This window comes from Lynx rufus, unplaced genomic scaffold (genome assembly GCF_022079265.1).
Source record: "Lynx rufus isolate CCGP_SWC_20201006 ecotype Redwood Valley unplaced genomic scaffold, mLynRuf1.p SCAF_7, whole genome shotgun sequence".
Lineage (NCBI taxonomy): Eukaryota > Metazoa > Chordata > Mammalia > Carnivora > Felidae > Lynx > Lynx rufus.
In genome coordinates this window covers 78,543,236-78,565,412 of record NW_025814889.1, presented here as the reverse complement: position 1 = coordinate 78,565,412, position 22,177 = coordinate 78,543,236, and the positions used below count along the sequence as shown (strand labels likewise).

The 22,177-nt window shown below is 55.7% G+C and overlaps 2 protein-coding genes across 4 annotated transcripts; both read right to left on the bottom strand.

The window, feature by feature from the left end:
* Positions 1-5,475: 5,475 nt before the first annotated feature.
* SMIM41 (small integral membrane protein 41) lies at positions 5,476-6,000 on the bottom strand. Its single transcript, XM_047065466.1, has one exon. It carries the CDS (start codon positions 5,893-5,895, stop codon positions 5,476-5,478), a length of 420 nt encoding a protein of 139 aa, XP_046921422.1. The 5' UTR covers positions 5,896-6,000.
* Positions 6,001-7,916: 1,916 nt separating this feature from the next.
* ATG101 (autophagy related 101) lies at positions 7,917-14,424 on the bottom strand. Of its 3 annotated transcripts, none has more exons than XM_047066440.1 (4): positions 14,361-14,424; positions 13,690-13,812; positions 10,328-10,655; positions 7,917-8,624 (listed from the first exon to the last, which is right to left on the bottom strand). In XM_047066440.1, the coding sequence occupies exons 3-4, from the start codon at positions 10,577-10,579 to the stop codon at positions 8,220-8,222; spliced, it is 657 nt and encodes a 218-aa protein (XP_046922396.1). In that variant the 5' UTR covers positions 10,580-10,655; positions 13,690-13,812; positions 14,361-14,424; the 3' UTR covers positions 7,917-8,219. The 3 variants fall into 3 exon arrangements, with proteins under 3 accessions (XP_046922396.1, XP_046922394.1, XP_046922395.1); XM_047066438.1 differs by lacking the exon at positions 14,361-14,424 and adding an exon at positions 14,075-14,160 and having other exon boundaries at positions 10,328-10,604; XM_047066439.1 differs by lacking the exons at positions 13,690-13,812; positions 14,361-14,424 and adding an exon at positions 10,781-11,235.
* Between the last annotated feature and the right edge of the window lie 7,753 nt (positions 14,425-22,177).

Here is a 22,177-nt window from a genome sequence, read left to right as displayed (position 1 = left end):
ACGCATCAGAACTGGACGCATTCACGGTCCCCTCTGCAGCAGCCACAGGTTGGTTTATGGCCACCCCACATCTGTTCACCCCAGGACTGAAACAGGCCTAGATCTGGTGAGGAGACATCCCCTTCCTTTGGGCCCTGTGGTTTGTCAAGACACCCCACACACATACACTGTGAGTAGAGCATGGGACTGAGGCCTCGAACATTCTGTCCTTGCAGCACAGCGATTCAGGGTGAGCACAGAGTCAAACAGGCCCGGTCTCAGCTGCTCCAGGGGTTCGGCCTGGCTGACCTGGGAGATGACCCCCCCCTCTTTCCTGATAGATTTGAACCTGAGAATAAAGCCAACATCCTGCCTTACACAGAGGCTGGGACTAATAACAGGCACACGGACTGTGCATTTGCTCCCTGCCAGGCACCCTGCATGCATGAATCTCATGCATCCCAAAAATGCACTAGCGAGGCCCTGCCTCTCCCCGCTCTAGCCACCAAGGGATTGAGCCCCTTGCACGGATCACACGGCTGGCGAATGAGGTGCCAGTGTTCACATCCAGCTGTGTGATTCCAAGTCCTCGCTCTTAACACCAGACCACCCTGCCAGAGGCTGACAGCAGTCAGCAGACCAAGCCACGGAAGGAGGAGGAACCAACATTGACTGAGACCTGAGTCACAGCAGGCCTGAGGTGAGAGCTACCCCTGGGCTTTTCAGTTACATGGGCCAATAAATTCCCTCTGCTCAAGCCAGGTATCATTTGGGTTTCCAGTAAATGCAGACCAGCTGATAACATGTCACCTCAGTCGGTGGCAGGCATCTCCAACGGCCCAGGACTTCACAGCAGGACCCAGATCCCGCGTCCCTCACATCCAACTAGTGACCAAAGCCTGGGCCCCAAATACTGCTTGGATCTGTGCCCTTGCTTTCCCCTCCTGGTCCAGGCCACTATTGCTTTGCCGGGTTTTGATCACAGCCTCCTTGCTGTCCAGCCTGCTCCCCCCTCCCCCAACACACAAACTTCTGTCACGACCCCCTGAGGTCCAGAGCTCACCGTGTCACCCGGCAGCCTGAAGCCCTCTGGATACCTCACCACCCCCAGGGTAAATTCCACTCCTCTTCAGCCGCCTCGCCTCTGGTCTCATCTCCCTTCACACCCTGCTCCTAGGGTACCCCCAGCCCCACGCCTCTCTGCGCCTCTGTCCAGAATGTTCCTCCGCCTTCTTCGCCCCATACGTGTCCATTCTGCACACCACCTTCTCTATGAGCAGGTTACTCTCTGCTCTTGGCTCCGTTGACACTGGCCACTTCTTATTGTCTCTTTTAACTTCAGTTTCGTGAGCATGCCTGGCACAGAGCAGTCACTCAGTGAATACTCATGGAAAAGATGAATAAATGAAGTGTTCCCAGGAACCGGGTGGGTGGTTCTACACCTCTTCTCTGGGGACGGTCAGGTTCGGGGAGCGGGAAGTAACATCACATGATAATTACCGTGCAGAAAACCTTTCATCTATAGACAAGCACATTACCTGTTGGATCCTCACCATGACATTGCTGCCCCCGTTTTATAGATGGAGAGACCGAGGTTCGGGACGGTTTTACCATCTAGAATTCAGTGCACACGCTCACAAAACCCCCTCTCATTTCAAAGCACCTCAGGTTAACGCTGGCCTGTGTGTGATTAGACCCTAGTTCAGCGGTTGAAGGAAGTGGTGTTCTTGCCCACACTGGCCACAGGGGGGCAGTCGAGTGCTGGCACAAGAGCAGCCACCTGGCCGCACCTTCTACCCACCCTTAGATTTGGATCAGGGTGTTGACAGGGAATAGCCACCACTGAAGAGAGACCCGGGCAGAGGGGCCACCGCTGGAGCTGCTCTTTCAGCATCAGCCAGAAAATGTTCAAACTGCAGGGAGGGTGGGAGCAGGGTACCACAAATACCGAGTCTGGAGCTGGAAACACAGACTGTATATGCCAAACTTGCATGACCAACGTGTTTAATAACAAGCCACAGGAAGTGATAGGGCCTTGCTGGGACACCCAAGATCTCCAAATGGGTGACAGTGACCACAGCCCTCAGCAGGGACGGGTCACCGGCCTGTCGGACCACAGCAGCCCTGTATCAGAGATGGGACAGGGACTGCACTCATGTCCTCGGAGGCCTGGAAGTCAGGAGGCACAGCCGGCATCGGCTGCATGGAGTATGCAGGGTATATGTCTGCTTCAGTGCCCTGGACGTGCGGTGGATGCTCAGGGGATTTGGTCATTCCGGGAGCCGCGCCCAGGCGGACTGCAGGAGGCTGAGTGGAGCACATCGGAGGCCGGGTTGAATGCGAGGATCCCGGTGGAGGCCTCACCCCAATCCAGGTCTCCCCCCGGCTGCTGTCCGCAACACTCACGGCTCAAAGGAGCGGGAGCTCCCCAGCATGGCAGGCTGGCAGTGGAGCTCTCCGGGAGACAGACCAACAGACCACGCAAGGCTCAGGATCTGTAACAGAGAGCGACCCCCACCTTCGCTGGAAAGGGAGTTGTACCGCATGGAAGGGGAGGAAAACCCGACACGGACCGGAAAAACCCGACAGCTCTTTCCAACTCAGGGTCAAACTCACAGGCGGCAGGAAGGGTGAGGGAAGATCACCCAACTCCGGCCCCAGCTTTTCCCTCAGGGACAGTGCAGACTAATGGAGCCTGCTGGGGGGGTCCAGATGCCCAGCCTCACTCCATGGCACTCAGCCCACACCCACTCCCCCCACCTGTCACTCCAAGTTGGAGCCTGACAGATGGGGGTGACGGTGGCACTCATTCCCCAGTTTTCTAAATCTTTTTCCTCCCCAGCCTTGACAGCCTTGGCCAGGGTCAGAGTTCCATAGGAAACATCTCAGTATCTTGCCCCAAGAACATCCAAGTCCCCGGCACATCCCACAATCTGGCTCTCCAAGCACTGAGTTGAACAGACAGCAAAGGCAGGAAGTTGGATGAAGAAAGCCTTTGCCAGGGCAGCCGGGTGGCTCAGTCCACTGAGCATCCGACTTCAGCTCAGGTCATGATCTCGCGGCTCTCGAGTTCGAGCCCCATATCTGGCTCGGAGCTGTCAGCACAGAGCCCGGGGCCGGCTTCAGATTGTGTCTCCCTCTCTCTCTACCCCTCCCCCGCTCGCACTCTGTCTCCTTCTCAAAAATAAATAAACATTAAATAAACATATAAAGCCTTTGCCTACCCCCTTGGCTTGCCCCCTCCAGCAGACACATGACGCTGGAGGCACAGCCCTTCCCTCCACTGGATCTCTCAGTACACCCCTACCACCACCCAGACTTGAATCCAAATGCCAGTCCAAAAGTCACGGCCCTCACCTCTGATCCCTCTGCTCTGCCCATTTGGATTGTTCTCCATAGATACATATTCCAGTTGACTCTCTGAGCCCACCCCCACCCTCAGGTTCAGGCCGGGAAAGCTGAGCCCAGCTGGCTGGGGAGCAGCTGCGGGTTCCTGGAAGGCTGTCCCCAGCAATGAACGGCTGTCTAACAAGGCCACTGGGGAAGAAGGGTCAGGAGCGAGGCAGTAACATGGGGGTTTTGGGTTCCGGTCCCAGAAGCCATATGCCAAATGGGGGTGTGTATGTGAAGGTTCATTCCTTCACAGGCAGAGGTCCTATTCTGCACCAGCATCTCAAACAGTGGTGGGAAATGAAGGAGGACAGGGCAAGAGGAATAACCCAGGGATGGGCCTTCTCACTCAGGGATGCCGCCCCCAACCCCTAAGCTCGGAATCGGGAGCCCCCAGCGGTCAGTTCCAGCTCTGTCGTTCCCTTAGCGCGTCACTCTCTTCTCTCCAAGCAGTCCCATTTGTAAAATACAGGGTTCACAGCACACGTAGGAATTCCACAATCCCAGCTAGGGAAGGAGGGGAGAGCACAGGGCACAGGAAGGGGAGAAAAACAGCAGGATGTGATCAGGCAAGGGGGGGGTGAAGGAACCTGGATACAATAAAAAGAGGGCATTCTCACCCCTCGTCCGGGACACAGCAAAGGGAGGTGGGAGGTGGGAGGTGTCCCCCAGGCCCAGCCTGTTGCCCTTGTGCCAGAGCAGACACACACACATACACACACACACACACACACACACCCCGCACTGCCCTGGCCAGCCCTCTCCCTCCAAGGGGGTGGCAGTGGTGTCCCTGAGGTGAGAAGTCCACAGCTCAGCGAGGCCAGCGTGGCACAACTGCCTGGGATTAGCGCTAAACCCTGGGCTGCTCTGTCACAGATCACACGTCGTCAGCTTCACAGCTGCTCAGCCACACGCTGCCCATGCTGTCACCTTCCCCTCACCAGGCTCTCCTCACGTGCACCGACTGTCTTCTCAGAAGGAAGCTAGGACCCTGCCTCTGCCCGTGACAAGCTACAGGTCCGAGACACCCCCAAAGAACAGCCATACCCACAGAAACCTCCCAGGGGCCCGTGGGTACAACACTGAGCAGAGGAGAGAGACAGTGAAGGCTTCCCTGCCCAACTCCTGGGGCTGTGTCCCAGGTGGCCTTGGCCTGGAATTACCTTGTCTTTAGGCCACCCAGGCCCTTCCTTCCAGATGGTTCTTGTCCTTGGAGAGCCAGATGGAGCCTCCACAGCTGGGAATCCTCAGCCCCAGCTTCCCGCAGCAACGTGCTCATGAGGCCCCCCGGCTGTCAGGAATCTTGCCATCCACCGCCTTCCCCACACATACCACAAAGCTCCTTGCTCAGGGCCACCTCTGCGCCCCAAAAACCAGAAAAGGGACTGGGAGAGGGGGGACCCCGGCCATACCTCCCCATCCCCCAGAGACCTCCAGGCCCCTGGCTCTGCCATAAAACAGGACCCACACTCCCATCCCTGCCTCAAGAGGGGGGCCATAGCGAGAAATCTTACTCAAACCCCCTTCTGGGGACAAGGCTTCAGGAAGGAGAGGAGGAGGAAGCAGCAAAGACCTGGGTTGTCCGAGTTTCCGTGACAGTGTCTCTCCTCAGCCTCCCAGCGGCATGGGCAGTGCTAGGGCACCCCTGAGTTGGGCCTCAGTTCCCGTGGGGCTGAGCAATGGCGGGGGGGGGGGGGGTGCGTGCAGGGTAGAAGAGCTCCAAAGCACACTGAGGCCCCTCTGATCCGCCCCGCCTCCCCCTCACGCAGGGTGACCCGCTCTTCTAGAAAAAGGACATGGGTGAGGCGCCGCTGGAGAGACACGAGATCGGGAGAAGAGAGGGTGGCAGCCTCTTCCCTCGGGTCCTAGCACACTTGGGGTGCCTGCAGGCCCCACCCTGGGGACATGCAGAGCCCAGGCAGAGTCCCTGAAGAGCTGCCCCCCAACTCTGCCCCGGCACTCTCACCTGCGCAGCGCCAGGCTCGCGGAGGGCGGGGAGGGCGGGGAGGGCGCCGAGCCCTCCCACCCCCACCCCTCTCCGCAGCAGGGCCGAGTCGTGTGGGCCGCCCCGGAGGCCGCGACCCCCGCCCTCGAGCGCATGGGTGCCTAGGAGTTGTCGTCGCCTCGGCCGGCGCTGCTGGACTCGGCCTCACGGGACGCGCGCCGCTCTCGGAGCACCATCGCCGTCAGGCCCTCCGCACGCAGGAGGAGGCCACCGCCCAGGAACAGGACCCCGCAGAGCACGAGCAGTGACAGCACACCCAGCACCGCCGCCTGCACGACGGGCGGCCCCTCGGGGGGCTCGGGCAGCACCCCCGACTGGTTGCAGCAGGAGCTCAGCCAAGTGGCTGGGGCCGCGGCGCCAGTCCCAGAGCCGTTCATGCTAAGGCGCCGGCTGCCCAGATGTGCGCAGAAGGGCCAGATGTGCGAGAGCCCAAGCCAGCAGGCGGGCCTCACTGGGCTGCATAGAGGAGGTCCCCGAGGGGCGGATCCCAGGCGCTGTAGGCTCCCTCGGGCGCTGAGCATTCAATATCCTCCAGTGTGGACTATGGCCCAGACTCCCAGGGCCCGGGGTTGTTTCTTCTCGTCCCAAGGGCCTCTACACCCACGCGTGGGAATCCGGCCCATGCATTCAACCAAACCCAGGAGTCGGGTCCGCAAGGCTTTCCCTCTCTCCCTTGACAAAGGAAGTCAAGATAGCACCTCCCTCAGAACCCTGAAAAGTCCTTCCAGACCCCACCCCAGGTGCTGGCTGGGGTGCCACCGCACTAAGCAGGACACAAGACAAGCAAGCATTCCTGGCTGTCCTTGGGCCAAAGCTCAATACTGCCAGGTGGCCCAGGGGGCCACTTGAACAGGAGGCAAATGAGCAGCCTCCAAGACCTGAGGGATGTGTATCCTTACTCCTCCATCATCGCCTCTGGGAGCCTCTCAGAGCTGGACAAGCAGGCCAGTGCCTCCTTGGGCTGACAGCAAGCAGCGTGGGGGGGGGGGGGGGGGTTCAAGTCCTACCCCCATTCTTTTGCTCAGGTCCCAGAGATCAAGGAGTTACCAACCAATGAGAAAGCATATTTGAGGGGCGCCTGGGTGGCGCAGTCGGTTAAGCGTCCGACTTCAGCCAGGTCACGATCTCGCGGTCCGTGAGTTCGAGCCCCGCGTCGGGCTCTGGGCTGATGGCTCAGAGCCTGGAGCCTGCTTCCGATTCTGTGTCTCCCTCTCTCTCTGCCCCTCCCCCGTTCATGCTCTGTCTCTCTCTGTCCCAAAATAAATAAATAAACGTTGAAAAAAAAAATTAAAAAAAAAAAACATATTTGAGTCACCAGGGCTCCTGCCCTGACCTTGAGTAAATCAGTCCCCTACATACAGGAAATTATAATGCCAAAAGGAATGGAAATGTTACTGTTCTGTCCACCAAGGGGAGTTCACTGCCAGCTGGGTGGCCCACAGCCAACCTGGAGCGGGGGTGGGCAGTGTGGAGCAGAGTCTCAGAGTCTGGCTGCAGACAAGTAGAAAGTCTCAAAAAGCCGGGATGGAGTCAAGACCCTTCTGCTCAGGTCTCCTGAAAGACAGCAACACTATGCTTTTTAAAAACAAAGTCACGGCCAACAAACAGCTCTATCAGTCAACCAACCCCTCAGGAGGGATTAGCTAACGGCCAGCTAGGAGGAAAACAAGGTCTCGAGGGTTGCAGTAGGGCCAGGTGGGGATTACACACCATCAAGGACTTGCTAGGAAATGGCCTTCCCCATCTCCAAAGCCCCAAGAACCTCCTGAATTCTCCCAATGCTCCGGAGATCAAGGGCAAGACCGTACTAGATCTGTTGTGAAATATCACAGGGCTAAGGTGACTTGGAATGAGAAAAATGTGGTGAACGCTTCCTGGCCATCCTATCTACCGGCTCCAGGGGCAAGACCCCCACCCACCCACCCCATTTGGCCTAGCAGAACCGCCCATATACAACCAAAAAGCATTGTAAAATATAGACTAACTCAGTAAAAAGTACACAATAAGGAGTTCACTGATTTTGAGTATGCTGATGTAGAAATGAGCGTGTTAACAAAGCAGTGTCCTAACAACCAGCCAGGGCCAGCCCGACCTGGAACACCTCTCAGACACCTGCCTCAAGCTGGCCGATCTCTCTCCAGGGAAAGAAACCCCAAATCAGATGAGCTTTCTGATGCACATGGGGACCTGTACGTGCTCTATCAAGACAGAAAAGGTACTTTTTGAGGCAATCATGAAATAAGACCAGATAATATAAAGGGCAGGGCTATCACCGCTTCCTTAAGGAGGGAGAAGAAATGGCACAGTCCTATCCAAAAGCAACAGATCCTGATCTGTGTCATCATTCATAGGACTGACATGGTGACACCTGAATGGTTAACACCTGCTTACATGAATGTCCCACAAAGTACAAAATTGGTCAGTTTTAATCCCATCCCCCCATCACGCTGGAATAACACCCCCAACACACACCTGTATCCTCATAGGTCTGTCAGAAAGTGTGAATGTTTCCGGGCCGAACACAAGCCAAGGGAGAGATGGCTCAACCTGAACTCACATTCTCAACTTTATTCACCATCCTAGCGATGGCTCTTCCATACAGCAGAGAAGGAAGGGGAACCCCCACCAGGGATGTGGAGAGACAGTGAAGGCCAGACTTGACCATCAGCCAAGGTTAAAAGAATGACCAGAGACTGGCAACCACAAAACAAGGAAGCCAGGGGTGGCCATTCCAAGTCTCATCAAGGACCTGGGGCAGGTTCCCGAGCCCCAAGGGGCCAACGGTACGATCCCCAGAAGCCAAGGTCTGCAAGCCATCAAGGAGAGCCCACGGCCCCAGTAAGGCCTAGAGGGCAAGGGTGTCTTTGATGAGCCTGCGCATGGTCGTGGTGACCGAGGTGCCCAGGGCATCAGTGATCTGGAAGGAAATCTTGTAGAGGTAGGGCTGCACGTCCCGCAAGCCTGTGTCAAACACGTTGTCCACCTCCGACTGCGTGGGCATCTTGGGCAGGTACTCGTGCCGGTTCATCACCTCCACGATGTTGATGATCTTCTCACAGAGCTTCTCACCCACCTTCTCCCGACAGATCTGCCGCTCCTGCTCTGTGGCCAGAGCTACCACATGCACCTTGACCGTCCACACCTCCCAGGGGATGCATTCGTCTGAGAAAGGCCAGCGAGACTTCTTCTTCTGGTAGAACTCCAGGGACATCTGCCCCAGCCCATCACCCCCAGAGTTGCGCAGTGCATCCTGGGGAAGGAGGGAGAACGGATGAGCAGGCCAAGACCTTGGAGGAGCTCTCACTGTGTGCTTCCTACACCCCAGGGAATTAGGCTCTCCTAGCTTTATTAGTCCTTCAGGGAGGGTGGGGAATGAGACCCACAGAGGGTAAAGGATTCGTGTGAAATGACACAGCGACCTGCCAGCCTAAACTTGAGTGCTCCAAGCAAATCAACAAAATCTGACGCTAAAGAAAAGCGGGAGGGGCACCTGGGTGGCTTAGTTGGTTGCGCGTCTGACTCTTGATTTCGGCTCAGGTCATGATCTCATGGTTTCATGAGTTCGAGCCCCGCACCGGGCTCTGTGCTGGCAGCTCGGAGCCTGCTAGGGATTCTCTCTCTCTCCCTCTGTCTCTGCCCCTCCCCCATTCACACTGTCTCTGTCTCTCCCAAAATAAATAAACTTAAAAACAAACAAACAAACAAACAAACACACACAAGGGGGAAAGGAAGGACATACCAGACCCAGCTTCTTCCTTTTCTCTTCTGAGAAGCGAATGAGACCATTTCATCCAATAATTCTGCCTATCCCCTACCTCCAGGGGCTGTGGTGGCCCCACACTCCTAAGGCAGGTGCGACCCTGAAGCACCCTTCCATCTGAATTTTACGGCCAACTAGGAGGGTAAGGATGCTTCCCTCAAGTCCTGAACCGTCTATCAAGGAACAATTCTCTCCTTTGTGGACACACCGAGGTCACGTGACTTTGACTGGTAGTCATAAGGGCTAACACTTCTACGATGCTTACTGGGGTGCCAGGCTGGTTCACCCACTTGACACATTTGACTCATTTAATCCTCATAGTGTGTATGCCCCGTGAAGCAGGTACGATTGTCGTTCCAATTTTACATACAGGGGAACCGAGGGCGAGAGAAGCGGAGTCACCTGCCCAAGGTCACACGCTCGTTGGGTGGCACAGCCTGGCTCCAGAATCCATGCTCTTAACCATTACGTTCCACGTGTCTCTTAGAGGCATCTGGAGGACAGTGACGACCACTGCCTCCCTTGACGAGGGACGGGGAAACTCATGAATTTGCCCTTTCTGGTCTCAGAGGGGCTGGGGAGTGAGGGTGGGGAGACACTGTGGCCTCCCGCCATGAGCATAGGCCATGGTGCCTGGCACAGTGTAGGGACCCTCCAAACATTTGTGGACTGGAAGTCAGACAGACAACCCTCTTCCGCTGACCTCAGAGATGGCACCTTAAAAAAATTCCCTCTTACTTTAAAACCTAAAAAAAATCACATCCCCATTCCCACCGTTGGCAGCCTGATGTGCCCTCCCACCTTTCTCCACGCCTACACAAGGCACATACAACCACAGGCCCGGGGCGCCCCACCCGAGCCCAGCAACCCTCCCTCCCAGGGAACTTCACATAGGAAAGGCCCAGACTGCTGAAGGGAAAAGTACAAGCAAGAAAAGGCGTCAGCAGGGAGAGCCGGACAGTCAGATAGAAGGTCAAGACCATGCGGGCAGCGATCACCCCGTGGGACCTGACGCCTCCCTGCCGTCACTCCCTGCCCTCGCCCAAAGCCATCCTCCCCACAAGGAGCGCCGAACACGCCCGTCCCTTAGAACCTGGAAGAAGCTGCCGTGAACACCCGGGAAGGGTCCAACAGCAAGCCAGGGTGGAGGGGCGTTCGAGGTCCACCTGCCACCCCCCGGGCCACACCCCTACCTTGAATTCCCCGACAACCTTGCGCAGGGCACGGTCCAGCTCCTCAGAGGAGACACGCACGTAGGTGAAGTCGATGAAGTCACAGTCCACATCCTGGGTGCCCACGGTGCCGATGGAGTAGGTGCCCTCCTTCTTGTAGTGGAACTTGCCCGTGCTGCGGTGCAGGAGCACGGTGTGCAGCACGGCCAGCATGGCCTCCTCCACCTGCCGCCCTTCCACCGACACCTCCAGCACCTCCGAGCGACAGTTCATCCTGCAGCCGGCAGCCCACACCGCGCTGGGGGACAAGAATAAAGACGGGGGAGCTTCACCCCAGCCAGGGGCCACCCTGCAAGAGCAGCCAGGTCAGAAAGCGGACACCTTCTCGATGACCTGCATGTCACCTGTCACGTCCTTTCTGGCCCAGCCAGCCTCCGCCTACGTGGCCCTCCTCTGCATTTCAAAGACACATACCATCAAAAAGACTCTTGGGACCAGAAAGGGAGGGAGCCTCAAAGTCACAGTCCAAACAACCAGCCAAGGCTTGACTTCGGTACAGCGTTCAGCGCAGTTTACGGCAAACGTTCACTGTGCGACAGGTATCAGGCACTGGCCGTTCAAAGGCAAGAACAGCCCCTGCCCTTGACAGGCCACAGGAATGTGAGAGAGAAAGGCAGGTAAATGTTACCTGAGTGGCAAGAGTACAAGGTGGGAGTAAAAAGAAGAGAGAGATTGAGGTCTGACTGCCTGGGACCTTGAACGACCAGGTTAAGGCATCTGGATGGTGCTGAGGGCAGTGAAGAGTCGATGCATCACTGTGCCAAGGTCAAATCTGTGCATCAGAAAGTTAACTCTGGGGCCCCTGGGTGGTTCAGTCAGTTAAGTGTCCGACTTCGGCTCAGGTCATGATATCACGGTTTGTGAGTTCGAGCCCCGCGTCGGGCTCTGTGCTGAACAGCTCGGAGCCTGGAGCCTGCTTCGGATTCTGTGTCTCCCTCTCTCTGTGCCTCTCCCCCACTTGTGCTCTCTGTCTCTCTCTGTCTCTCTCTCAAAAATAAATAAAATGTAAACAAACAAAAAAAAAAAATTTAGGAACTTAACTCTGGATAAAAACCAAAGGATGGCTCTGAACTATTTTGTGGTCAGAAACTGCTCTGAGAAAGCAGTAAAAACTATGAACACTGGGCTTTAACACCTGACTCTCACACACACACACACACACACACACACACACACACCCCAAATCTCACCTAGTTCCAGAGCCATCCACAGACTCTGAAGTAGAAACTCTTCAGATTTAAAGCAGAAAGGCTGGGCAAGAAGTCCAGTTAGAGGCCACAACAGTAGGGATGGTTACAAGGGCAGCACAATAGGATGTGGGGGAGTGAAGTGCAAAGTGTGGGAGTTTTCATGTCCAACAGTCCTGGTTTGGACCCCAGCTCTCCTCTACCTTGCTCTGTGGTCTTACGCAAATCACTCAACCTCTCTGAGGGTGTTTTATCCGTCAATTTGGATTCTTGTGAGGATCAAATAAAATCGTACACGTAAAACGCAGTAGAACAGTGGTTAAGAACAATGCCAGACAGCCCAGGTTGGAACCCCAGCCGTGCCACCTGCTCACCGCGTGATCTCGGGCAAGCTGCTTAACCCCACTGTGCCTCAGTTTCCCAAATCTATATAAAAGGGCTATTAATAAAAGCTACCTCGCAAGGACTGTCTCAGGGACTGGATGAGTTAGCATCTGTAAAGCACTTAAAGCAGTACCTGCCAAGGAGTAAACAGTAAGTGTTAGCCACTATAATTCGTTATAATATCATTTCCGCTGAGAGAGGACACACGCTACAATACAGCACCGGGGGACAGACTGGAAAGGGAAGAACAGACTGGAGAACCAGACCTTGGGAAGTAACTGAACAGGAGCCCTGAAGGAGAAGGAAGTGTCAAGTTCCCTCCTGCGGGTTCGGCTTAACACACCTCTCCTGACAGGGAGCTCGGCCACCCCTCACAGCAGACCATTCCATCTTCAGACAGCTCTACCCAGTTGTTCCTTCTACAGAAAGGATCTGCCCCTTACTGCTTCAAACCACTGGCCACAGTGTTTTTTGTTTTGGTTTTAAGTAATCTTTACACCCAACCCGGGCCTCAAACTCACAACCCTGAGATCAAGAGTCATGTGCTCTACTGACTGAGCCAGCCAGGTGCCCCTAACCACCGGTCATAGTCTGGAAGTCAGGAGCCACACAGAGTAAGTCTCACCCCTTTTCCACTAATGTGCCTTTCTGATACCTGGAAGCGACTCTTTCGTCACCCCTTACCCCAACCACGGGTTAAGGGTCCCCAGTCCCCATAACACCCCAGCTGGACATGACATCTTACCTGGCAGCTCTCTTCTAAGTGTGTTTGTCTCAATCCCCATAATACAGCAGTGCTCAGCAGTGAACACGAGGCAGTCTGTGGACAGCTCAGAGATCAAGCTGGTTCTGCCTCTCACTCGGCTATCAGCCCGGGTCTACCTGTCCTAGCAGGCATCTCTTCACGAGATGTTATACAGTCTTGTCTCTCCCACTAGACCTTTCCTGGAGGGCAGGGACTGGATCATACTCGAAACTGGAAACTCAGTACTCAGAAAGTACTTACAAAGTAACTGCTCAATTCACCCTGACCCAGGAGCTCCAGGTCCTTCCGAGGGCTACTGAATTGGCTTCTACACTCAGGAGGAGGGGGGGTTCTCCGGCTCATTTCTGCCCTCTATTCACGCCCTTCCATTCATACTCCCAGTTCTGGTCCAGCTCCCCCTTCTTCCACCACTTCCCCCTCTTGCGTCCCCCACAAACCTCCAAACAGGCCACTGGAGCACCTGGGTGGCTCAGTCAGTTGAGCGTGAGACTTCGGCTCAGGTCATGATCTCGGCACTGGTGGGTTTGAGCCCCACATCCGGCTCTGTACTGACAGCCCAAAGCCTGGAGCCTGCTTCCCGTTCTGTGTTTCCCTCTCTCTCTGCCCCTCCCCCCCTTGTGTTCGTTCCTTCTCTCTCTCTCTCTCTCTCTCAAAAATAAACAAACATTTTTAAAAACTTAAAAAAAAAAAAAACAGGCCACTTTTTTCTTTTGCCCCACGCCCAGACTCTTTCCTCATTCTAAGCACTGTTGTAGGAAACTCCTGAAGGAGGCTAGTACTGACCAACTCCAGCCTCCTTCCCACAGCAAGCCACCTCTGGTCTGTGATGAGCCTGTCTGTCCCCTTCCCCTCACCCCCGCCTCCGGTGAGCAGCGAGCCCTCCAGAGCAGGGCGCGAGAAGTCGCCTCCCTCTGGTCCCCCTCCAGGCCCAGGTCTGCAGAGCACTGGGCCATGCTGGAGCCCCGGGCACCCCCATGCCCACTTACGTGTACAGGCTGGAGCGCGGGTGACTCAGGCTCTGCCCATGCCCTTCCTCCTCCCCACGCGCAGGCGCCCGCTCCGCAGGTGAGCTCCGACCTCCGCGCCTGCGGCTGAGCGCTAGGAATGGACTAAAAGCAAAAACAAGGCTCGGTGTCAAGACACTCTGGCGGGCCGCAGGAAGGACCCTCCTCTCGGGTCCCGTTTCTCCCACCGCCACTACTCCAAGGTCCAGGGTCCGGGGAGGAGCTGCCTCCTGAGGTCCCGGGGGCGGCGCCCCGCGCCCACCCCGGCCGCGCTCTGGAGTTCGAGGCGCGCCGTCCCTCCCGCCGGCCTGGAGAGTGCCCGCGCTTGCACCCGGGAAGGGGGCAGACGGTTAAAACGGTCCCCCACCTCCGGAGCCCGCGTCCGAGAGCCCACGACGGTTCGGTCCCCTAGCCGCGGGCGCCAGACCACCGCGGCAGGAGGCGGTGCCGGCGGCGGAAGTTCGCGCCTCGGCACCCCTCCCTCCCAGCGGGGCGGGTTCCACCGGCTCCATCGGCCTCCGGCGGGGGCGCGAGCTCCCGTCCGGCCGGGCCCCGCAGCCAGCGCAGCCGCTCGGTCCGCCTTACAGTCACGCCGGCGGACACAGGGAGCCACATACTGCTCCGCAAAAACATGCTACTTTTTTCTTGATTACCTCTCTCGTTTTAAGATTTGAGGGTGAGAAGTATCCCCCTCTTTTGGACGAGTCCATTCACTCCCACCACCGAGAATGTTGTTGTGTTTCGGCTGGGACCACGCACTTCCGCCATAGAGATGAGAGGGAAGGAGAGGCCAGTGAGATCTGTGCCGCCTCCCAAGGCGGAGAGGAGTCATCGGCGGCGAGCCAGTCCCCAACTCTGGGCGCAGAGCCCTGACGGGGTGTCTATCCCCCAAGATGAAGGGGGTGCCATTTGGAGAGGTGGCCTGGAGATGAGTCCAAGCCAGGGCGCTGCATGATGCTGAATGGATGGCAAAACTTTAGTTTGGCCAGTGTGCACAATAGACAGGATCCCTGGCCCCACAATGCTGGAGAAAGAGGCTTAACCTTAGTCTGTTATCTCCATACAGGGGCATTACTTAATGCTCTACCGTGACCGATCTGGTAACAATTGTAAGGCTCGTAATTCTGCCATCGCCCCCTGTGTCAGCATCTTGACATCACTCATCTTTTCTGTATCACTCATTTTCTCCTGTATAAGGGAGGCGCTGTTGTGACGATCACAAGAAATAATTCATATGAAAGACCTGTGGAATGTAAAGTGTTATGCGAATACGAGTGCGTTTTTAGTGCTCTGTAACTTCTGGGAGCATATCTGGTATTCCATGTAGATTGTAAGCCCAGGGCAGGCAGAAGTTTGTCTGTTGTTTTGTTAGTGGTCACAGAGCCTGGCATGCCCCAAAGGAGACACTCCTGAGTTGTTTACTTGAGGCTTAGGATGCTCATTTTCCTAACACACATTTTCTCTCCCCAAATCATAATAGATAACGTTTATTGAGTGGAATGTGAAGAGTATAATTCTAAGTGCTTTGTATATATTAATTAATGTAAGCCTGATATCAATCAATCCTAGAAGGCCGATAAAGAAATGGACACTGGGAAAGGTTACGTAACTTGCCCAAGTTCACCCAGTAAGCGGCAGAGCCTGGGATTCAAATGCAGGAGTCCACACGGCTACCGAAGTTCTCTTTCTGGTTTCTCCACCCTAACCCTCCCCATACACTACTGTTCTCCAATACACCCCATCCAAAGCCTGCTCTCTAGTGGGAAAATGCCTTCATTAGTAACGTTTGCCAGTGATGGCTGATTTGAAGCTACAGGACATCACTGAATGCAGAGTCCAGAATGAATGAAGGATCACATTTTGATCATCAGAGATAAAATGGGCTCTCGAGTAGCAGTACCAGCACCAGCTGGCTCCAGCACACCACTACCACCACCTACCCCCACCACCCTCCATGCACTTAAGGCTTCCCCTCTCCCATCCAGTTTTTCTAAACTCCTTTTCTGGCTGACCTTTACCCCCTCCTCATCTGTTCCCTATCCCTTCCCCCATCGCCCCCTAGTTGTGCCCTTGTGAAGCCTTGGTCTCTGGTTTGTCTCTGTCCCAGGTGCAGCTACCTCTCCCCAGGCAGCCTGGGAGTACCTCCAGGGCCTCAGCAAGAAGAAAGCTGCCTGCCTTACAGACCAGCAACCTCTTCCAGAGCATGGTCTTAACCAGGAGGGAATCAGCATAAAATATTGGGAGGGGAGAGTGTGTGAAGAGCCAAAAGAGGGGGGACCCAAGGAGGTTAGAACCAGCCCTGGGTGGGTGGGGGGATCAAAGCTTAACTCCCAGAGGCTGCCAGTCAGTGAAGGGAGTGGCTGATCTCTCCTCTACCCTTGAGACCCTCCATCTCGGGGCCCTTCAAGGCCACTGTCCTGACTTCATAATCATCCCTGGTACCAATACTGATCCTTACGAGGCACACTGCCAGCAGTTCAAATGCACTACTGTGTTGATTTCTCTAGCTACCTTTGAAGGTAAATACAGTTTGCTCCCAATTTACAGATAATGAAACCGAAGCTCAATGATAAGTAGTAACTTACTTTGATAGCTAATTTTATGTGTCAACGTGACTGTGCCTCAGAGTGCCCAGATATGTGGTCAAACATTCTGGATGTGTCTGTGCAAGGGTGTTTTCTAAATGAGATTAACATTTGAATCTAGTAGACTTGAGTAAATCAGACTACTGCCTCCCCTAATGAGGGTGGGCCGTATGAAATCAGTTGAAGGCCCGACTAGCATAAAAGGGCTGACCCTGCCATGAGTAAAGAGAACTCCTGTCTGGCTGCTTTCAAGTTCAAGTTGGGACATTGTTTTTGTTTTTGTTTTTGTTTTTTTGGTTTTTTTTTTTTTTTCTACTTTCACACTTGAGCTGAAATATCTGCTCTTCCTGGGTCTCCCATTTGTCAGTATCTGGAACTATACCCTCAGCTCTCCTGAGTCTCCAGCTTGCTAGCTGCAGATCTTGGGACTTGTCATCCTCCATAATTATATCAGCCAATTCCTCATAATAAATCTCTTCCTATAGATCTGCATTCTATTAATTCTGTTTCCCTGTAGAACCCTGACTAATACACTTGTCGAGGCTGCATGCTTCTCCGGCCTCATTCCACTCACTCTTGTCCCTCCTCCAAAACTCATCCTGTCCCTGGAGCCTTCCCTGCCTGAGGATGAAGCCCTCCTCAGGGTCCTATGCCCGTGTGGGCGATCCTGTCAGGGAGAGAGGGTCTTGGCTCAAAAAGTGAGTCGTGTGGAATGAATTATCCCACCCTGTGCCACTCCTTTGATGAGCAAGATGTAATCTTTTTTTTTTTTTAAGATTTTATTTTTAAGCAATGTCTACACCTAACCGTGGGACTGGAACTTACAACCCCGAGATCAAGAGCCGCATGCTCTACCGACTGAGCCAGCCAGGTGCTTCTTCAAGATGTAATCGTTTATTGGTTCACTCGTTCGTTCATTCGTACCACACACAGGTAACTGTCCACACACTGTGCCCATGCCATACCAAGGTAGACAAATCGCAATGTGGCCCTCTGGGAGCTCAAAGTCTTGCAGAGGAAATGGACCAAGGGATACACCTGGGCAAGAGAACACAAGACACAGTATAAAAGAAGTGGCAGCCGTCTCTACCGGGACCAGAGGGGGCCAAGATTGAGACTACTGCTGTCAATCTCCAAGGGATGCCTGTGGGAGAGAAAGTGACACACTGAGAGTGGAGAAGAAGCCGAAGCACTGCTCTCGGCAAGGTGGGAGGTGACTGGACACCAGAAGAAAAATGGAAAGGCTGCGCTCCAGAGAGCACAGGATAGCAATGTGAAGGGACAGGCAAGAAGGAGGGCGGGGTTCCAGAAAGAAGTGGAGCTACAGGGAATTATGGGAGGGGGGGGCTTCCTGGAGAAGGGGAAACACAAAGGCTTGGGGAGAGAGGTCTCATTGAGAGCGGAGGGTGGAAACTGAGGCTTCTGAGGCAGGAGAGACAAAGACAGAGAGAGCAGACTTCTCAGTCAGAGCCCAGCACCATGGCCAGCCAGGGAGCTGGGTGACTGGCTGAGGCCCTCGGAGCCAGGACGGCAGCAAAGGCCTGTGGAGGGCCCTTGAAGGCCAACCCAAGACCTTGGGAGTAAGCAGCTGGCTTTGCGCGGTGAGTGTGGCCTTGGATGGCCCCACCCCATTCTAGCATGTGCCCAGGGGAGAGCTGAGCCCTGAAGCTGGCCCTGCAGGCCACCCCCAGTCGCTCCGGAGCTGACCCCAGTGGCGTCACAGGGAGTGACTCAAGCCCCAGCAACAACAATGAGTGGGACTGACGTCAGGCCAGGGGCTCCTGACGGTGCCTAGCCTGGCCGGGTAGCCAGCACCCTGTCTGCTGACCCTGTAACCCTGGCCAGGCTGTGGGGCTGAGGAGAATCAGCTGTCGGACTTCTGACATCTGCCCCCTGGGATTCTGGGCAGGGGCTCCAACACCTCCCACCCCAACACCCCCTCCTCCGAGGCAGAGGAAATGGCTGGGCTTCCGACCGAGTGGCAAAGAGCGTGAGAAAGAGGCACCTCCCAGCCCCGACCTCATCAGGCAGCCTCTAGACCTGGCCCCGGCTCGGAGTTACCATGTCCGCAGCCCATTCTGGAGGCTGCGGGGATCTGTCCCTCGTGTTGGGGAAGGGCGGTGGGTGTCTTTCTCCGGGAAGGTCTCTGTGTTTGTCTCTCTGGCCAAGTTGGGGTGGGGATGGAGCTTTATTTCTGTGTCTGTCCTCAGGGGTAAGGGGCCTGTCATCTCTCTGTCCTGCAAGGTCTATTCATCTGTCTCTTTGGGAGGCATGTGTGTATCTGTTCTTTGGGCCAGAGGATGCTGTGTGACTGTCTTTGCAAAAGGAGAGGGCTATTTACCGCCGCCCCCACCCCCAGTAAGGGGATCTCTCTATGTACCCCCTGGTTTCTTGTCTGGCCAGGGGCATCTATCTATCCTCATGGTACCCCAGTTTACCTAGATTGGGGTCCAGGTCTCCAAGGCTGGGCTGGGTGGGGGCCTCGTCCCTCTGATGTGCCAGACCAGGAGGGCAGCTACAGTCAGCACGTTGCCTGCCTGGCTTGCAGCTGGGCACCGCTCCCTGCTAACACAGCATGAACCAGAACAGCGCCCCCACCCTTCCCCCGCTGCCTCCCCTCCTGGCCCCGCTGGTGCCTCCAGGTGCCTGAGTAGGGGCTGGACAGTGCCAGTGCCTGGGTCAGACCTTGAGGAGGCCTCGAGTGGCCCCCCAGCCTGGCAGGATCAGGGCCCAGCAGGCGGCAGAGGGGAGCCAGGGTGGTAGGGAGAACAACGGGCACATGGGGTGGAGGAAAGGAGGCAGAAACCCGGGCCGAGGCCTCCAGGGCCCCCTAGTCCTCAGACCCACTCTGAGTCTAGCTGGGGACCCTGGAATGGGCCACCTGCCCTCGGAATGTCCCTGGCTGTGTGGGGAAGGAGATATTGGGGTGGGGGAGTGCTTTTGCTCAGCCTCGCACTAACTCCTTCCTGCCCTCATAACTGGAGCCTGGAGGTTTTAAAGTCCCACTGGCCAGCCTAGGCCTTACCCAAACAGCCCCTAACCTGGGGCCAGCCTGGAGCAGGGGTGAAGGCAGAGGTTTGGGGCTGGGCTCCGGCTGCTCCCGGGAGGACCGGGGAGGGGGGCGGTGGGGACACTGCAAGGAAGGCCAGGCCTGGACAGGGCTGGAAGGTGGAGTCACAGAAGCTCACCCCATTAGCCTTATCTTCTGAGGAGGCCCAGTGGTTCTGGGGTCTCCACTGGCATCAGAGACTCTGGTGGGGGCTGGGGCTAGTTCAGATTGAAGCTAAAACTCCCTGGGGATCCCTAGGCCTGGCTAGTACAGAGGGACATGCCTAACACAGCTGCCTCAGGTCTGTGAAAGGACATCACTAACAACCTGCTGACTGTCCAGCCACCACACGTGGCCTCCCACCTCTGATGGGCTCTCACAGGCTCCCCTCCACGGCCGCACAACAGCTACCTCACAGCTTGGCACACTGGACACTCGTTGCCGACCATGTGGCACAATACGCCTGGAGCACAGGGTGGTTGCCCGTGACCTTCAGAAGCTTCTCAGCTTCCTTGAGGCCAATGTTTTGCCACCTCCCTCCATAACCAAGTCCTGGTGACCAGAGCCCAGGGATGAAGCAGTTTCCTCCATTCCAGGCCCCAGAGGAGGGTCGTTAGGCACAGACTCTGGGGTATAGAGCACCCACTCAGATCCTAGACCTCAGAGCCACCCCAACCCCAGTCACAATGGCACTTCAGGGCTGGGGAGGGGGCCAGGGCCTCTGGGCACAGGGCCCAGCGTGGGTGGGGTGGGGGGAGACAGGGAGGCAGGCTTCCTGGGTCTCCATGTGAGGACAAACGGCAGGCTTTGAGGCCTCGGAAAATCCCGCCTGGGATTCCAGGCCCTGCCAGCGTCACTGCCTTTTGACTATTGTCCCCGTCGGAAATGGGCCCAGCCCCCGGCTAGCTGGGACAGAGCAGCCATTGTGATGCCCCACCAGGCTCAATGCCCCCTTGTTTGCCCTCCCAGCCCCTAGCAAGACTCGGAGGCCAGTTCTTCCAGTTGCTCAGTGGAAAGAAAGGGCCTGCCTCCAGGCTCCAGCCCTTGGGCGGGGCAGGGTGGGGCAGGGCGGGGCTGGAGAAATCAGCCTCCCACCGGGCACCCCAATCCCCGAGCCCTGGAAAGAAGCCACCGTCCCTGATGGAGTTTCTTTTCATTTACAAGGCCCTGGGCAGGGAGACCTAGCGGGTTAGCGGTTAGGTAGTTAGACACACCCTGCTCAGCCACTTCGATGCCAAGTGACCTTGGCAAAGTCATTTCCTTTCCTCCTCTTTTGTAAAAGCAGCAGCTGTCTATCATTTCTTGGGTGTTTGCTTCACACCAGGCACTGTTTGAAACACTTTGCATGCATGCTTTCGTGTGATCGTTAGAGTAACTTTATGAAATAGATACAATTACTTCCCCCTTTATAGCTGAAGGTACTAAGGCACAGAAAGGTTAAGTAACTTATCCAAAATTCTACAGCTAGGAAGAGCTGGAGCCAAGATTTAAAGCCAGGCAGTCCGGTTCCAGGCTCCTTGCTCTGTAGAACTTTGCTGCCCTCATAGGGTGGTAGTGAGGGCTAGAAATAACAAATATCATATGAAAAGAACTTAGTGGGTGATGGAACATTGCACGGGGTAGCTATTTTCACTTTGGGGCTTAGATATCTATACAGACCAAGATTCTCCATTGCCCGCCCCCTGCCCAACCCCTGCCAGTGTTCAAGCACCTAAGTGGCCCTTTTGCCTTCCTCCCAGGGCCTGCCTTGTGCTCCACATCTATCTTTGCTAAAGTCAGGGATATAGAAGAGAGTGACCCAAAGGGAGAAGAGTCAGTTCAGTCCCACAACTGGTGGGAGATTTCCCAGCAAGCTCTGCTCCCAACCAGAGTACTGCCCGACCCACCTTCCCACTGGGCAAACGGGAAAACCAAGGCTCAGGGAGGAAGAGGGGCTTTTCAGAGAGCAGCATGGAGTTGGAGGCAGGGCTAAGAATAAAATCAGATCTCCTCACTGAAACTGAACCCCCACCCCGCACCTTGCGAAGTGCTGTGCTTTAACAAAGGCTCACTCAGGGACTCGGGCGCGGGGCACTAGGAACACATGCTTCCAGAAGTCCACCCACTGTTGGAGGTGGTGGTCACCATGCACAGAGCCAAGGGCTCCCCACCCCAACCACATGTGGACTCTTCAGAAGGCCTGGGGTTGGACTGTCTTCCTGGATCCCAAGTGAGAGCATGTGGTTGAAGGCTTCTTGGGGAACCTGCAGGCTATGGCTAGAGCACTGGGAAAGGCACCTGATTCTAGCTTTGGAAGAAAAGCCCTATTTTGTATGACTTCTATCCAGCCAGGGGCCCCAAAGGTGGAGAGTCAAGAGTCCTGGGGCAAGTGTTGTGAGAAACAGGTGTAAGGGGCATTGCTTTCAGGTCTCTTGCCAAGTCCTCGAGAAGGAATCAACGCAGCTAGACTGAGCTCAGTGAAGGGGGCTAGACGCTGCCAGCAACCTTGGGCCTCAGGTTGGGGTTGATCTAGGTTCATGTTTCTCAAAAAAGTGGCCCTGAGACCACTTGCATCACAAGCACTGTGGCTGCTTAGTGAAAGTGTAGATTTGTGGGCCCTACCCCTCACCAAATCTGAATTTATGACATAGATCCTAGGAATCTGGGAGCCCCTGGGTGGCTCAGTCAGGCGACCAACTTCGGCTCAGGTCATGATCTCATGGTTTGTGAGTTCAGGCCCTGAGTCAGGCTTTGTGCTGATGGCTCGGAGCCTGGAGCCTGCTTCAGATTCTGTGTCTCCCTCTCTTTCTCTGCCTCTCCCCTGCTTGGGCTCTCTCAAAAATAAATAAATGCACAT

What these genes read in the sequence shown, in the direction of transcription:
- SMIM41 (XM_047065466.1), bottom strand. Translation starts at nt 5,895, where the DNA reads ATGCTCAGCGCCCGAGGGAGCCTACAGCGCCTGGGATCCGCCCCTCGG.
- ATG101 (XM_047066440.1), bottom strand. Translation starts at nt 10,579, where the DNA reads ATGAACTGTCGCTCGGAGGTGCTGGAGGTGTCGGTGGAAGGGCGGCAG. An exon ending in AGGTTGTCGGGGAATTCAAG is followed by an intron (nt 8,625 to 10,327) that starts GTAGGGGTGTGG and finishes CTCCTTCCCCAG; the next exon opens with GATGCACTGCGCAACTCTGG.